General features: G+C 41.2%; 1 protein-coding gene across 5 annotated transcripts in view; it reads left to right on the top strand.

The window, feature by feature from the left end:
- Positions 1 to 17,081, top strand: part of LOC139627405 (hexokinase-1) — a 37,144-nt gene that overhangs the window by 2,989 nt on the left and 17,074 nt on the right. The window contains exons 6-21 of one of the 5 annotated variants that reach the window (XM_071488128.1): positions 217 to 316; positions 1,885 to 2,068; positions 2,186 to 2,341; positions 2,424 to 2,657; positions 3,494 to 3,635; positions 3,750 to 3,906; positions 4,179 to 4,327; positions 4,613 to 4,732; positions 4,979 to 5,074; positions 5,242 to 5,341; positions 5,699 to 5,805; positions 5,912 to 6,072; positions 6,743 to 6,898; positions 7,044 to 7,131; positions 8,435 to 8,580; positions 8,725 to 8,899. In XM_071488128.1, coding sequence (XP_071344229.1) covers positions 217 to 316; positions 1,885 to 2,068; positions 2,186 to 2,341; positions 2,424 to 2,657; positions 3,494 to 3,635; positions 3,750 to 3,906; positions 4,179 to 4,327; positions 4,613 to 4,732; positions 4,979 to 5,074; positions 5,242 to 5,341; positions 5,699 to 5,805; positions 5,912 to 6,072; positions 6,743 to 6,898; positions 7,044 to 7,131; positions 8,435 to 8,580; positions 8,725 to 8,860 — 2,232 coding nt within the window. In that variant the 3' untranslated portion in view covers positions 8,861 to 8,899. The other 4 variants (XM_071488127.1, XM_071488130.1, XM_071488131.1 and 1 more) reach the window with 4 other exon arrangements.

The following is a 17,081-nucleotide window of genomic DNA, read 5'->3' as shown; positions in this document are numbered from 1 at the left end:
AAACTTTCAGCTGTAACTGCGATACCAATCATAACTGACATTATCAAAACAGACACCACTAATAAGAGACTGAAATCAGAAGTAGACTGTGTACAGTACTGCACAATATTTTTTACTTGGTGTTTGGCTAAGCACGATAAATTATAGTCATGTCAGAATACACAGATGCAACGTAAAAGCTCAACTGTAAATCTAACCTGGTGCATCACTCTGCAGGGAATGGATATAGAGGTGTTAGCCATGGTTAATGACACTGTAGCGACCATGATGACCTGTGGTTTTGATGACAATTACTGTGATGTAGGACTCATCATTGGTAAGTACATTCAATAATTGCTTACTGTAGTGCTGTACTTGAGTTTTTACATTTTCTGCTACTTTATATTCATACACACCTACAATCTTCTTCTTACTCCACTACATTTATTTGACAGCTATAGTTACTGGTTACTTTCTTGGTAAAAATTTTACTTTAAAAACATGATTCTCTTATAAAACACTAGAAATTGTTTAAGATTAAAGTGGTTTCCAACCTTTTGGCTTGTGTGTAGCTGGGCCTCTTGTCACATTTAGGATGTCTGAGTTGTTTGCAGTTCCATCAAATAGTAATTTCTCCTCTAAATCACATCTTCTCACATTTTTTCATTTGAATAACTATCATCCAGCATTTCACAACACAAAGCAAAGATCTGAAGGAACTTTATTTTTCCTTTTTTTTTTGGCTCAGGTTTATCTGGTGACCCTTTGAAGGGGCCCGACCCCTGGCCTGGAAATCACTGGACTAAACTACCATACTGTATATAAAGTAATTAAAATTAGCTCCACCTTGATCAGCTTTGAGCAGTAAAATCCTGATTACAAGTTGATTAATTAAGAATCTAATAACCTCATATATAATAATACATGAGTTACAGGTTTTAAAAGGAGTACCTTTACTTTGACACTATAGAACATTAGTAAGTAGTAAGTACATTTTCTCATCAATACTTTTGTACCTTTACTTAGATTTCCGTGATATTACTGATAAAAAGGAATTTTATTTGTAATGGAGTATTGTTACATTGCTGTACTGGTACTTTTACTTGAAGGATCTATATACTTCTTGAACCACTGGCTGTAACTGTAGAAGGCAGCAGACAACTGGTGCTGTAAATCTACCCCCAGCTTCAGAGATGCTGCTCTGTGGCCCAAACAGTTGTTACCAGTGTGGTTGTGCCTTTGTGACAAAAAAAACATTGTAATATTTCATCTTCATTTGTATCTGTTGAATCTTCCATTTTTTATGCTATCTATTTAATGTACTGTTTGGGTAGTGGAAAAATAGGGAACACCTGACCATATAATACAATACAGTCCATCACAGTAAACTGCTGACTCAATAAAATTGATCTGACACCTTCTTAAGAATTATAAAAGTTAAAATTTACTTTTAGTGTGAAATTATCCATATAATGATAAAATAATCAAGCAGGCCTCATTAGGCCTGTTTCACGATCTAAACACAGCCTCTGTAATCAAAACTTGAAAGATGTTGTGGACCTTTAGTTAAGTTGCTGCTCTCTCTAGTGGTTCACTGTGTTATTGCATGTGTGTGTGAGTTTGTGTGTGTTTTGTGTGTATGGTCTTGTGCTCTGTGCTTGAAACATAAACACAAACTGGGTTAATAGTTGTCAATTTGAGAATAGGATTTGCTATTAGTGTTAAGGGTAGAATTAGCAGACGGTTAAATTAAGATTAGTTCAGGATTAATACTTTTCATTTTAAAGGTGTCTTATTTCAGTCGTATTCTTAAGAGGAGAAGATAGACAATGAATGTGGCCAGTACAAGTTTATTTTGATAATTATAATCAACCCAGTGGACTTCCTGTATGATTTTGTGTTTAGGTACAGGCACCAACGCGTGCTACATGGAGGCGCTGCGTCACGTTGACCTGGTGGAGGGAGACGAGGGCAGGATGTGTGTGAACACTGAGTGGGGAGCCTTTGGAGATGACGGGGCCCTGGACGATTACATCACTGAGTTTGACAAGGATGTCGATGCAGCCTCCAACAACCCTGGGAAACAAATGTCAGGAAAGCAGCTTTGTCTTTTTTGGTGATATGGCACACAATGGCACAGCCTGAATGACACAATATCAACATTAAAGTGCTATTTTTTATTTGTTCCCACACGTCCTCATTGCAGCTTTGAAAAAATGGTCAGTGGGATGTACCTGGGTGAGTTGGTGAGGCTGGTTGTGTTAAAGATGGCTAAACAAGGACTGCTGTTTGATGGACATGTGTCCCATGCCCTGAGGACCAAGGGAAAAATAACCACTGCAGATGTGGCGGCCATGGAGGAGTAAGTTATCTTTGTCTTATCTGTGTCACTCTGCCTCTGCCTGAAAGGATATAAAGATATTACAAATGTTGATCTTTCTCAGGTACAAAAATGGTCTGACCAATACCAAAGACATTCTTTCGAGCCTTGACTTGACCCCTTCACCTGATGACTGCATCGCTGTCCAGCATGTCAGCACCATTGTGTCCTTCAGATCGTCAAACCTGGTTGCTGCAGGACTGGCTGCCATCTTGACTCGAATCAGGCAAAACCGGAATCAGAGGGCATTAAGGATCACTGTAGGTGTGGATGGAACAGTGTACAAGACCCACCCACAGTAGGTTACTATGGAAAGTCATACTCATATGCCAGTGGTCAATAGGCCTGTTTCATGGAGACATTGTGACCTGTCACAATAGGAAAAGCACAGGTATAAATAATAAAATTAATGTTGGCTGAATTCCATTGTTTCTGTCACTGGTTCGCTGTCACGCTGTCATGGCTTACTGAAACAATGTCATTATTTACACCTGTGCTTTTCTTAATGTGACAAGTTAAAATGTCTGCTGTGAAAAAAAGGTTATTATAAAATTAACAATGAGATTAAAATTTTAGAATGATCACAGTTTTTTATCCAAAATAACTACAAGTTTAGACCAAATGTGCTATTCACACACACAGTTCCTGTGCCGAACCTTTAATCCAGGGGTGACAGGATTTTGTCAGTCAGAGGTTCAGACTTGCCAGCACAGTGTGATCTTTCACCTAGAAAATGGTCTTACAAGTCATAATATTAGAGATAAGATAAATTTTGATATCTGTGAATTGCAGACATATATTATATCTAATATATCTAATTTATAATAAAACTGTTCAATAAAATCTATGAAAACATATTTGGGGATGCAGTATCTTGATTTATCCTCCTTCACTGGTCCCCTTGTAAATACCTTAAATTATCATTCTGATTGGTGATACTGCAAAGACATGATAAATTACCTTTAAAGGTGTCTAAATTAAAATATGATTATGGATTCTTATTTGTTAAATCAACTTGCCATTGTGTGCCAGACCTCTATACTGGGAAATTACAATAGTAGTGATGTTGTTGCAGCTGCTACAGATTACCAATAGAGGTCACAAACATTTAACATTAGACTGCTTCCATTTCAGGTACCCTAAACGTCTCCACAAAGTGGTGCGTCGGTTGCTTCCTGAGTGCCATGTCAGATTTGTCTTGTCAGACAGTGGCAGCAGCAAAGGAGCTGCCTTGGTGACAGCAGTCGCCCAACGACTGGCGTCACAGAAGCGAAAGGTTAGGATGCTGTGTGTGTGTGTGTGTGTGTGTGTGTGCGCGCACACCTTCAAACGTCTTATCTCGATTAATAAAACAACATCAAACATACAGCGTCTCTTACTTGTGTCGTAGGTGGATGAGACACTGTCTCCCTTCAGACTGAGCCACGAGCAGCTCCAGTTGGTGAAGGCCAGGATGAGGACGGGGCTGGAGGCAGGACTGAAGGCAAAAGGCCCCTCAGCGATCAAGATGCTTCCTTCCTTTGTGTACCGCACGCCTGATGGCAGAGGTCAGGAAAGCATGAGTGTGTTTTCCCTAAAATTGAAATCACATCTACGCCTCTGTTGGTTAAGGAAACACACATGCACGGACACACACACCCAAACACACAGAGACACACAGCTGATGTTTCTTTCAGCTGCAACAAGAGACATAATATCTTGGTTGAAACAAGTGGCCTAATGCTTTTTTAAATGCCCACATGAGGATAACTATATTTAACTGACTCAAATTGAATCAGATAATCATTAAGCTTACTTCATGTTGTGTTTTCTTTTCAAGAGCATGGAAAATACCTTGCCCTGGATCTGGGAGGAACAAATTTCAGAGCTTTGTTGGTGAAGTTTAAAAAGGGTCTGCAACCGTACTCACGACTCTACCATAAGATCTACACCATACCTCTGGAGATAATGCAGGGAACTGGAGAAGACGTAAGATACACAGATATAGTGTCTTCATGTTATTAATATAGGCAAAAAGAGTGGCAGTGGCAGGCAGACAGACTACATGAAGATGGGATTTGGTTTGATTAATTACTAATGAAAAGCCAATGAGTATCATATTTACTGAGCAAAGAAACCCATTACATGAGGTTTGTCTAAAAAGAGAAGAGGAAGTTCAAATTCATTTTCTAAAAAAAAAAACAGTAGTGAAAGTCAAGTACACAGCTGACAGATTTTCGGTTTTCTTTATTCTATCTCTCTGTCTGTCTGTAGTTGTTTGACCATATTGTGGAGTGTATTAGTGACTTCCTGGACTACATGGGGATGAAAAATGCTCGTCTTCCTGCCGGCTTCACCTTCTCTTTCCCTTGCGAGCAGACAGCCATTGACACGGTAAGCGTGGACATCAAAAGCTGGGTCTTGGGCTTGGGTTCAGTTATGTTAGATTAGTTTGGTACAGCCACAAAACACTTTTTTTCTTCTTTTTTTCTCATTGGAATAGCAATGAATAACCAAATCAGCAGCTTTTCAAATGCATCTTCTCAAAAGATAAATATACCGTAAAATACACAGGTGAACAGATACCAAAAGGAGAAACATCACTTTTGCAACCTTTTCCAATTTTTGTCTGTTCTCTAGGGCACATTGGTGAGCTGGACCAAAGGCTTCAAGGCCACAGACTGTGAAGGGCATGATGTTGTTAACATGCTGCGGGAGGCCATCAAGAGACGCAATGTGAGTCAGAGTTCAACAGAACAGACTTTTATAATTATGATCAGGGTTTTGTGTGTGTGTGTCTGTGTGTGTGTGTGTGTGTGTGTGTGTGTGCATCCTGCAGTACATGTACTGTATGTATAGTTGTGTTTGTGTACACACATGCATGTATGTTTGTGCCTATACAGGAGTTTGACTTGGACATAGCAGCTGTAATCAATGACACAGTTGGGACCATGATGAGCTGCGCATATGAAGACCCTCAGTGTGAAATTGGGCTGATTGCTGGTACGTGACCTTAAGAGTGAGGAAATGTTTACAAAGTCAAGACGTTTTGGTGGGTCCTCACTTCTTTAGTGAGCTGAATGACACTTAGGTCTTTGCTTTCAGATAGAGGCTAAAACTGAGTTTAAGGTTAAAGGTAGAAGTTAAGGTTGGGGTTGTATGTATGATGGTAGATTTTATCATTCGATCAGAAAATGTATTCACCAATTAGGTAGCTCACAAATTCTGTGACAATAACACGTTTGTGTGTGTTTTGGGTTCAACTGTGCACCACAAACTTATTACCAAGTATACTGGATTTTGTCTGTCACTGAGTTTGACAACAAGCATTGTAGATGTAATGTTAGATCTGTCTCACAGGAACTGGCACTAATGTTTGTTACATGGAGGAACTGAAGAACATTGAGAAGATTGAACAAAAGAAAGTGGAGAGAGAAGACAGGATGCCTGAAGGAGAAGGGGTTAAGGTAGAAGAACTCTTATGAACCCATCACAGTGTTTAGTTTGTCAGTGAGCTGTGGTGTTGTTAAATTCATGTTTAACCCCTTCACCACTGGTGTCTGCTCTCAACAGGATGATGGGGCAGAAGGGAAAAAGGTGAGGGATGCCAAGCTACAAAAGATGTGTATCAACACAGAGTGGGGAGGTCTGGGTGATGATGGCTCTCTGGATGATATCATCACACCTTATGATGTTGAGGTGGACCAAAACTCAATTAACTCTGGCAAACAAAGGTTAGGAACTCTCACTGTGTGTGTGTGTGTGTACTTGTACTTGCTACATAGTAAGGACCAAAAAAAGTATTTTACTAACAGAGTGAGAACATTTTGGGAAAGTGAGGACATTTTGGCCGGTCCTCACTTTTTGAGACACCTTCCAATCACATTTTGAGGGTTAAGCCTTGGTTTTAGAGTTATGGTTAGAATTAGGTTTAGATTAGGGTTAGGGTCAGGGTCAGGGTTAGGGTTAGGCACTCAGTTGTGATGGTTAAGGTTAGGGTAAGGGGCTAGGGAATGCATTACGTCAACGAGTGTCCTCACAAAGATAGAATTACAAGTGTGTGTGTGTGTGTGTGTGTGTGTGTGTGTGTGTGCATGCTCTAAATGCTCCAGGCTTGGCCAAACACACATTAAAATTTATGTTGATTTAGCACAGTGTAGTTTATTTTCATGTTATCTGTGTATGTGTGTCTCAGGATTTCAGCACAGTAATACACCTTTATCTCTTGGCATATGTATATGTATATATTCTGTCACCTTTGTGTTAATCATGTGGTTGTGTGCTCATGTGTTTTGGCTACATATCACTCACAAACTTCTATAGACTTCTAACCTGTAACATGGTCAGGTGGTTCTGCAGTCTTGCTGGATTAACCAAATTCTTTGTGTGTTTTTGTGTGTTTAGGTTTGAAAAGCTGACCAGTGGGATGTATTTAGGTGAAATTGTCCGTCAGGTATTGCTGGATTTAACCAGAGGGGGTTTGCTGTTCAGAGGACACGTCACTGAACCTTTAAAAACACGTGGAATATTTGAAACCAAATACCTGTCACAAATAGAGAGGTAGGGGAAACTCATTTAAACATGTCTCTTAAATGTGTAAATGTTATCTCCACACACACACACACACACAGATTGTGACTGTTTATGCCTGTAAACTGTGTGTGTATTTTGCTGTAATGTGTGTATCTGCATTGTCTCCCTCTAGTGACCGCCTGGCTCTTCTGCAGGTCAGATCTATTCTCCAGGGGCTGGGGCTCGACAGCACCTGTGATGACAGCATCATTGTAAAAGAGGTAGAGGATAGAAAATGATGAGAAAGGGCTGGGGCTCTAACACTAACAGATGTCAGAAGTTGTGTTTACTGGTGAACAACTATTACATGCACTTTTGAAAGACTGGTCTGTTTTTGAAGAAAAATCCACAAACCCAGACATTTAAAGCAATAATCTTTGATATTTCACTAACAATAGTCAATTTTACCACTCTATCTCCCTCACACAGTCAGATAACATGAAGTCTAAAGTCTAAATCAATTAAACTGATTACGGTATATACACTATACACTGGACCAGTATGCTTTCTTTAGAGCAGATATTTTGACTAATCTTTGCAGAAAATACATTAATTACGGCTGTGCTCTATTTGACCTCCCTTGTTAAGTTTTGCTAGTGAGTCAACATACACACTAGAAATGTTACAGCAAGGAGGATGAACCCAAGAGCAAACACAGAAAGACAGGAAAACTGGAATTGAATTGCAGAATATTTATTGTAGGATAAGAGGATGAAGTTTGAGCTGGACTGTGCAGAGGGAGCGACTGGAGCGTGAGACTGGCCTGGTGGCTGGTAAGCAGAGCAGGGGGGAAGGTGGGGTAGTTCAGATGGAGCCGTTGGGCAGAGGGGCATGACAGAAAAGACAAAGTGGCTGGAGAAAGGGGCCAGAGCTGAGCAGTCTGAATGTGCAGTTACAACATCCTGGCAGGGTGGCTGGGTATTTGTAGATGTCTTGACTGCAGAATGGGATGCAGCTGGTGGCGCTCTGCTCATACTCCTGTCCACCTGTATCTGCTTAAACACCCTCACACAGACACACAAGGAGACAGGGGAAAAGGAGAGACTGCAAACTGGGCAGAGGTGGAGGGCATCACAAGAGAGTCCTTGAAACAACCACACATAAATGAAATGAAGCCATCATTATGGATATTCATGTAATGATATGTCAAAATATCCCATCTGAAAAAGGCCTGTTAGTGAATGACAAGGAGCATTTAGGTGATTGTGCCAAAACTTAGGAACCTTGTTAACAACTAATAAAAATAAGGACTGTACATGTAAAATGACACAATTCTGCAACCTTATGGTTTGTTTCTTCTTGAAAATTTGTCACAAATTCCAGGGAGAGGTTAAGAGTTAAAAGTACGACCTACTGCAATGCTCAAAAAATCCTGTTCTGTGTCGCAATTTTAGTTTGGGATTAAGTAAGATTTTTTTCCCCACTGTTTTGTGAAGTGATTTGATATCATCTGGCTCAGCAAACAGTGGCACCAACAGGCTGTGAACTGTTGCAATAATGATAAAGGTTTTCATTGTTATATAGGTATGTGGAGCGGTGTCACGTCGTGCAGCCCAGCTGTGTGGGGCAGGAATGGCGGCTGTGGTCGATAAGATCAGAGAGAACCGAGGACTGGACCATCTCAACATCACTGTAGGGGTCGACGGGGCACTCTACAAACAACATCCACAGTGAGTTATTTTTATTATTATTTGATGTGGACACGATTAAGTTCAATTCAAAATGTTACTGGATTCAACAGCTACCTTTACTTTTTATTTAGTTTCCCTGAATTACTTTCTCAAAACTACAAACTCTTCTTCTGCTGTTTCTAGTTTCTCTGGAGTTCTTCAAGAGACTGCAAGAGTTTTGGCTCCCCAGTGTAATGTGACCTTCCTCCCATCAGAGGAGGGCAGCGGGAAGGGTGCTGCACTCATCACAGCTGTGACCAGACAGAAGCAGGAGATGTAACTTGACATGAAAAATTCAAATAAATATGTATTTATCAAAGTTTCTTTGTCACTTTCTGTAATTTTTCTTGCAATATGGAATGTCAGATTCCCTGTGCAATGCTGGTCACCTCTAACATCCTCCGGGAGAACGTCAGACTGTCACAGAAACATGGTACATACAGCAAAGATGGAAATACTGTTGTCAGGGATTAAATCACTGTCCCTAATAATGTTAGGGCTTTGAATGAATGAATGAATGAAATCAGTTTTTACAAGAAGACATTTAAGCTTGTTGACCTGATTCTCTGCTCAGAGAAAACATTTCTTATTTGTCACTCAAAAAGCGCTTCCTCTGTTTGTTGCCTCTGTAGTAGAGATACACTAAACCCTTTCCAGATTTCAGTATTAATGTATGACTGGCACAGAAAATATGCATGGCTCTTAAGCCATATTTGTTACTTGAACTTTTTAAACCAAAGCCTTTCACTTTCCAATCATTACCAAGTCAGTTGTGGAATAAGCATCACACCTGCAGCTGCACGCTCACATGCTAATATTGGCCGTGCACTGATTACACTCCTGGCCTCAGATATAAGAGCTGAGAACATCGTAAGTAAGACAAGCTGCAGCTGTCAAAATGTGATCTTAGTGTACTTATGATGTGACTCTATGGAAATAAGAACTGAACAGTTTCTTCCCATTCAAAAATTCACACACTGCAATGTGCTCCTGTTAGCTGAATGTGTGGGTGTGTGTTATCCTTCTGTGTGTGTTTTAATGCTACAGTATTTGAAGACTTTCTATCTAACTTTTATGCTGCAGTGAAAATTAGGGAGAGAGAGGGGATGACAGGCAGAAAAGGGCCGCAGGTCACATTCAAACCCCGGGCCGCTGCAGTTGGGACTAAGCCTTAATGGTAGGCACTCTACCAGGTGAGCCACCGAGGTGCCCCTGAATAAATGATTATTATTTTTTCTATATTTAATATCAATCTATTCAGAAATTATGATATATGTATAAATGAGAAACAAACAGTGTGTGTGTGTGTGTGTGTGTGTTAGTCAGCAGTACTTCAGTATTGATGAAAGGCAGGAGGAGGAGAGGAATGCCGCTGACCACATTTCCCAGCAATAAAAACAACTGATGCTCTGTTCAGTCATTTTGGACTGACTCTGTGTCCTTGTGATCGCCTGTCTGTCTGTCTGTCTGTTCATCTGTCTGTCTGTGCCCTTTTGGTCATTCTGGCCGTGTGCTTTATCTGTCTGGCTGGATTCTTGCCCATCTGCCTGTGTCTTTATCTGTCGGTCTGCACGGTACATGCTGAAATAACAGTCCAGGCAGAAACATGGGGAAATGCACTGAAAGACCTCAAAGTTTTAGATATTTTCTGTTAAAAGTGAGCTAAAGATGGAGTGTTGTTGATAAAATTTCAGTCTAATGACCTGATTTACAAGGTCAGGTGTAGACAATGTCTTTCTCAGTGGGATGGTGAGAGGTTTTTATTAATGTTTGTTGGCAAAAAAAATTATAACTAGTGTTTGTGTTTACAGATTGCATTATAATCCCGAACTACTGATCTGACAATACTGGGGAGGGAATGAGCAGTGCAATGATCAGTGTATTTATGATAATCCATTCATGGCAGATTAGATGATGCGTTGAAGATGAAGGAAGGAAGAGAAAAGCAGCAGAGTGCAAGGAATAAAAAAAAAAAAAAAACCAAAACCAAAGCATTAAGGAAAGGAAGACTGAAGGAAGGGAACGAATTAGAAAGGATTAAAGAAAGGAAGGAAAGATATCTGTGGAGAAAGGCTACGTGCCAACAGGAGTGAAACAGTAGCTAATCTGTCAGGGATTAACATGTTAGGATGCTACCAGATGAGGACTACGTCACACATGCAGACACACCCACCCACACACACCCACACACACAGCACAGTAATCCCGCACTGTCCTAGTAGTGACCTAATAGCTTCCCCACACATGCACTTCAGTGCAGAGACACACACTAACACAGCTGGACTGCTGAATCTGCATTTCCTGCAGCACGGGGATGCAGAGGCTGACATGTTTCTTTTCCTGTCACATTCTTCTGTGTCCTTCCTACGTCCTCTTTCTTCTTTATACTTTCAATCAGGTTCCTCTTGTCTAATCCACATTTTCTACTCCTTTACTGTACACCCCTTTGGCTTTTAGCTTTCATTTTAGTTTGAATAACCTCAAATACGTCCTCACATCCTTCAGATTTTCCCTGAATGGTCATTCCTCAGGGAGCAAGGTGTGTGAGTGTTATTATATATTCATTTTCTTTGTGTCTCTGTCTGTCCAAGTCTCCATGAATATGTGGGTGTGTGTCTTTGTGTCCCCTGTGAAGTAACAATAAGAGCTTTGACACACACATATGCACACACAAACACAGAAATGGCCGCCAGTAAATGGGCAGAAATGAGACGCCAGTTCTTAAGGACCTACAAAAGGACGAGCTCTGGCTCTTTTGGTGTAGGATTGCCCTCTGTTTCTTTACATACAGTTGTCAGGGAGCATAGGATTTCCATTTTATTTGGCACCTTTATACTATATCAAAAGTTATAATGAATCAAAACATGAAGCTGGGATTTGAAACTCTGTGTGGAGTGGACAGTAGAAGAGTGAAACACCTTAATGCCCCAAAACATCACTGTGGTGACAGCTGTTGGATGCCAGCTCCCGGGGATCACGGGAAAACTTTATCAATGAAGGTAACTAATTTTTTTAGCATTTGGATGTGCTAACACTGCTTTATTCAAGTGCAACTGCAGATTCAGTGGGGGAGATGTGGGATTCATTTTGATGTGTTTATTACTGGTGGAGTTGTGAGGAATGAGAAATTGAAACAGATGCATGAGCCTGTTGAAAAAAAGGCTAGAAAGATATTCTGGAAATGGATGATGAAGTGAAGATCGAAGCACAAGCATGTAGGTAAACGTGAACTGTACAGAACTAGGAAACAGTGTGTGCTGACATGTAACTTGATCTGCCATTTTTGTAGGCAGCTGGTTTTCTGTACTGTATTGTACTTGTAGTTAACTTACTGTCATACGTCTTAGCCTGTAGCAGGGAGGCTAAAGCTAGCTGGTGTGGATTTAATCTGCCTTAAAAACTCTTCTGGCATGATGCTTCAGCCAGCACAGCAATGGCAGACATGCGAACAGGTGTTGGTAACGTAGTTTAGCAACTTCCTATAGAGTATTTCACAGTAAAGTGTAATATGCAAATGGTGTATATTATCTCCTGGAAACACTGGGGAGCTGTGACATATTTAAGTTCAGTCAGCACTGGTTCAGCTGGAGACAAAAAATATTTAAAAAACCAAATCAAATCACCACCACTTTACAGTTTCCATTTGAGTCTTGCTATTACTTAATCCTAATTTTGCTTAAGCCTTTCCCTCATGAATTTAGAAGTCAAAGTCAGTTACAAAGCATCATCTGTAGATAGTGTTATGGAGGACGCCTCAACAGGGCTTGGACTGAGCCTGGCTGCTCACTTTGCCACACTGCTGCCTTTTAGATAAAGTATTAAGATGGAATTTACTCCGCAGTTAATTCCACGTTAAGTATATGAAGGGTTACATTTCCTCTGTGTCTGTTGTTCTCTAGAGAGTCCAGACAACAGACAGCTGTTGTTGTTGAGATGATGTCACGCCTGTCTGAAAGGACAGTGGAGCCAGAGAAAGAGGCTGTCTGATGGGCTGACTCTCAGCAAGCGACTGAGTGGCTTCCTTCCTATTTAAATTATGGAAGAGTAGGTGGAGAAAACATCAGGAGTGGCAGGTGTGTACTCTTCTATTGGACTATTCAGCAGTGGTAGGAAGGCAAATATAAAGAGGTCAAACCATCTGCACACTTATCTGTAGTTCATAGTTTATTGAGGAAGCTTTCAGTCACTCAGATCCACACAGAGCAAGCAGTGTCACACAGGGACACTGTCATAGATGATTAATTAGCACCTGAGGTGTGTGCAACGCAAACATGGCATATGGTTGCTTTAAATGTGTATATTTTAAGATATTAGTTGATGTTTGACATGAAATCCTACTATCGAGACTAAACCACACATAACACATAAAAACACATAACACACATAAGACAACATAACACTGAATAACAGGATCATCCACTGTCAACCAACTAAGGCACTATAAAGAGCTCAACGTCTTATCTCAGGTGACAAAACACACACACACACAAACACAAATCATTATCAATTAATTGGCAGACTATTTTCAAGAATAGTCATTTTGTCATCATTGGTCAGAAAATAGTGAAGCCTAGCTGAACATGACTGATTCAAGCTGCTTCTTTTGTCAGACCGACAGTTTAAAGCACAACGTTATACACTTTACCATCATACATGACAAAACGTTGATAGAGTCCAGTAGCCAAATCATTTTCTCCAAAAACAAAATACTTATTTAAAGTACTTAAAATACAGATTATCTATATTCAAATATAGATTCTATTATTCATATTCAGCTCTAAAACACATGGAGACCAGTCTTATAAAGAATAACTTAGCCCACCATGCCACAGCTTCAAGAAGTCCTGCAGTGAGAAGGAGCTTTGTACAGTACAATCTGCCTAAACTCTACTACACTCTGCTTCCCAGGTAACACATCCACCATGCTTCCTGACCTCCCTACACTCAGGTTCCTGAACTTTACCAAAGCTTTCGCTCCACCCCTCAAAGTTCCCCATGCAGGCTCAAAGAAGCAAGCGGCTGGTGATTTCCCTCCCCTTCCTCTCAGTCTCCTGAGCCAGCTCACAACTGACTCAAGAGTTTAATAGCACTTGGAGTAAAATCATGACTGTGTGACTCATTTTCTTACGAACACAGGCTAAATGGAATCTCACTTTATAACTTCCATGAAACAGTAAAACCCAAATTCCCTCCTGACTGTACTTCCCTCTTTCTTTATATGTCCCTCCCCCCTCCCCCTCCCTGCTTATCCTCCTCCATAATTATGCAGCCCCCCCCCCCACTTCGTCGTCCATCACTGAGTTGGCCTCCAAGGCATCAGCAGAACAGCCAATCGTAGAAAAGAGGATGTGGCACTCACCCCCGCCCAGACCACGCACACACTCTAACCAATGAGCTCACATGAAGTGGGCAGGGCTCAAGTTCTGGCCCTCCCTGCCCCTCTCTCTCTCTCTCCTCCTCTCTGCCTCCTGCAGCTAAACTTGCTGTCTCACTCATGCTTCCTGGCTTCACTCACATGCACAGAGGAGGAAGAGCTGTAGAGTCTTAGCCGCACATGGAGCAGCTCTGTCTATTTTAAACCCCACCACGGATTGGACTCAGGATATTTTTATTTCTGTGTGACAGATTGTATGTACAAAGCAGAGCCAGAGCAGAGTTTCTCTATCTTTTTTTTTTTACCTTTTTATTTTAGATTTCTATCCATCTGACTGTAGGTGAACGTGTGTGTGACAGAGAACAAGAGAGAGTGCGTGTGTGTTCGAGTGAGTCTGCATGTGTGTGTGAAAGACAAGGAGGACCAGGATGATTGCAGCCCAGCTACTAGCCTATTACTTCACTGAACTCAAGGATGACCAGGTTAAAAAGGTGAGTGCTCTCTGTTTCTTCTGCTTCTGTCTTAGATGTTGTTTTTGTCTGTGTGAGAGAGAGAGAGAGACTGAAGTGAGGAAAAAGCAAAAGTTAAGAAGAAAGGAGGGTGGACAGAGAGAAGACGAGAGCATGTGTTGTAGAGGTCATTGAGTTTATTCATATAGTCATCAATACTTTGCTGTAAAACTGGAGTTTTCTGAATGTCTGAGGAAATGTCGGCATATCTCTTTCAGGAAGTGAATAAAACATTTGTCATGTGCGGAGATCAGTGTAAGAAACCCCTGTGATTTGTTCTCGTAGTAATAGATTGTAGATTTGGCTCAGTGAGACGTGACAAACTGCACAGAGGTGTGTGTGTGTGTAGTAAGATGCGTAAGGAGACACGACACGAGTGTGTGGTAGCTGCCATGATGTAAGTTTTGAGAGGTGTGGCGAAGAGGAGAGAGGAAGTCAGAGGCAAGGATGAAAAGACAGATGAGCAGAAGGATGAGAGGGTGGAACCTGACATGAATCATTACAGGGGTCACTGACTTTCTTTTGTGATCTTGTTAAAATTGTACTCTTATGATTCCTTCAGTGGAGCTCAGCCGAGTAGAACAATATTGCCCTTACGCAATATCCATATGAAGCAGGAACTGATATGACCACAAATGAGAAAAAAATGTTGCTCTCTTGTAGCTTCTTTTAGCAAGTTTTAAAGTATGATTGAATGTGAAAAAGTTCCGCTTGAGAGAGGAGAAGAATGACATGAGGTGAACACCATGAATGTGCCTCTTTCATAACTCTTCAGCTGAGTGGCCCCCACTGTGAGACTCCTCATATAAAACTGACTGCACCACTGAGTGTGTGAGCTGAGCTTTTCCACTTCTTGATTGACTGTGGCTTAAAATCACATTGCCAGGAAACAAACGCAATTAGTTGTATTCTGTCATCTGATGAATTCCAATAACATAAAGAGTCAGAGGTGGTTAAAAATACTTCCAGACCCACTTGGGTCATCGTATTTGTCTTTGCGAATATGATTTTTTCCAAGAACATTTCTCAACATGTGCTTTTTAATTCACATATGACGCAAGGTCCCTTTAAGGTCTCCTGCTGATGATGTCACACATGATCACTGACTGCAGTGATCAAACCAGACGCTGGTTTTTTCCTGTATAAATGGAAAAAGTTGTCACACTTCCTTCTTCCATTTTCCTCTCCTGTCCTTCGCTGCTCCCTCAGTTGAGTGCAGAGTGAGAGTTGTTCACTCTGTATTAGGATAATACAAAAAGCTGTCATGCCCAGGTGTGCCTGCTGTACCAACATCAGTCCACGGTCTGTTAAGATAAAATACATTTATCAGTAGCAAGGATCTGATGTAATACAACACATCTCCCTCCTCCTTTACTCCTGCTCTCTTCCTCTCCCTGCCTCCCTAAAATAGGCCAGCTTTGAACCATGTGACCATAGGTGACAGGAGGAGAAGGCTTACACACAAATACACCCACACGCATGCACGCAGTGCCAGGTGTGTAGCTATTGTGTGGCTTTTCAAAGCTTGTTCAAGCTTTGACGACAGTTCAGGATTTAACCAGCAGCAAGTGAAAGTTAAAGATAATTTCTTCACTGCTGTTTTCACGCAGACTGGGTTGTAACTGCAGTTGTCAAAGAGCCTCAATCAGCTGATTGCATCGCCACTCCACTCAATCCACTGCACTGTCCTTGACTGAACTTCCTCATACAGTGTTAGCAGGCATCCAAAGCAGTGTTTTAATGTGTGTGTGTGTGTGTGTGTGTGTGTGTGTGTGTGTGTGCGCATAAGGGAGAAGACGGTTTGGTGCAGGAGAGGGCAGTGTAGAGGACAGTATTTTTCCACATGGTGAGGCTGTGCGTGCACAACATCGTGCACACGTACATACACAACGGAGTCAGGTTTCAGTGGTTCCCTGAATCACCTCACAGTGACAAGGAGAACAGGGCATTGTTTAGAGGAATGCAAACAGAAAGGAGAGGGAGAAGGAGTGAGACGAGAGAAGAAAAGCAAGGAGTGGGATCTCTTCCTGTAACTTACACCAAGCTCCAGGCGGTGCCAGAGAAAGTTGTGTGTCAGAGGTGTGTTTAAGGGGAAACATGGCCTTACAGACTCATGCGTGCAGACTCCAGAGGCCTCAAATCACCACAGGGGGAGATATCATTCTGCTGAACATTAGTGAAAAAACTAGACACTCCTTTTTGGGTCATACAATCTAATTGATAAAATTAGAAAGTGAAGCTAATTGAAAGTGAAAGATGATGATGAATCATGTTTGTTGAGCACAGCATTTTATTTATTCATGTGAGGTATAAAGCCCACGGCAGAGATGTTTATCTGAGCTGTGTGAGATCAGATGATGCCCTGCTAAAATAAAGTGCTTAGACATGGTTTCTAGCTGCAGGGTGCTGAGTCATAGTACAGTGATGCTAATTTCTTTCCTGCAGCATGAACTGAATTCAGCCTGCAGTTCAGTGGATTTCTCATTGTTCAATGCGGAGACAATACCTGCTTTTAATCCTCCCTATTGCAACCAGGACCTGGCAGGTCGGCTAGGAACACATTGTTATTAATGTAGACTGACTAAGAATGCATTCTTATTCAATTAGCTGATTGGGAA

This window comes from Trachinotus anak, unplaced genomic scaffold (genome assembly GCF_046630095.1).
Source record: "Trachinotus anak isolate AG129_WGS33_773 ecotype Australia unplaced genomic scaffold, CSIRO_AGI_Tana_v1 ptg000011l, whole genome shotgun sequence".
Lineage (NCBI taxonomy): Eukaryota > Metazoa > Chordata > Actinopteri > Carangiformes > Carangidae > Trachinotus > Trachinotus anak.
This window is presented reverse-complemented; position numbering and strand designations above follow the sequence as displayed.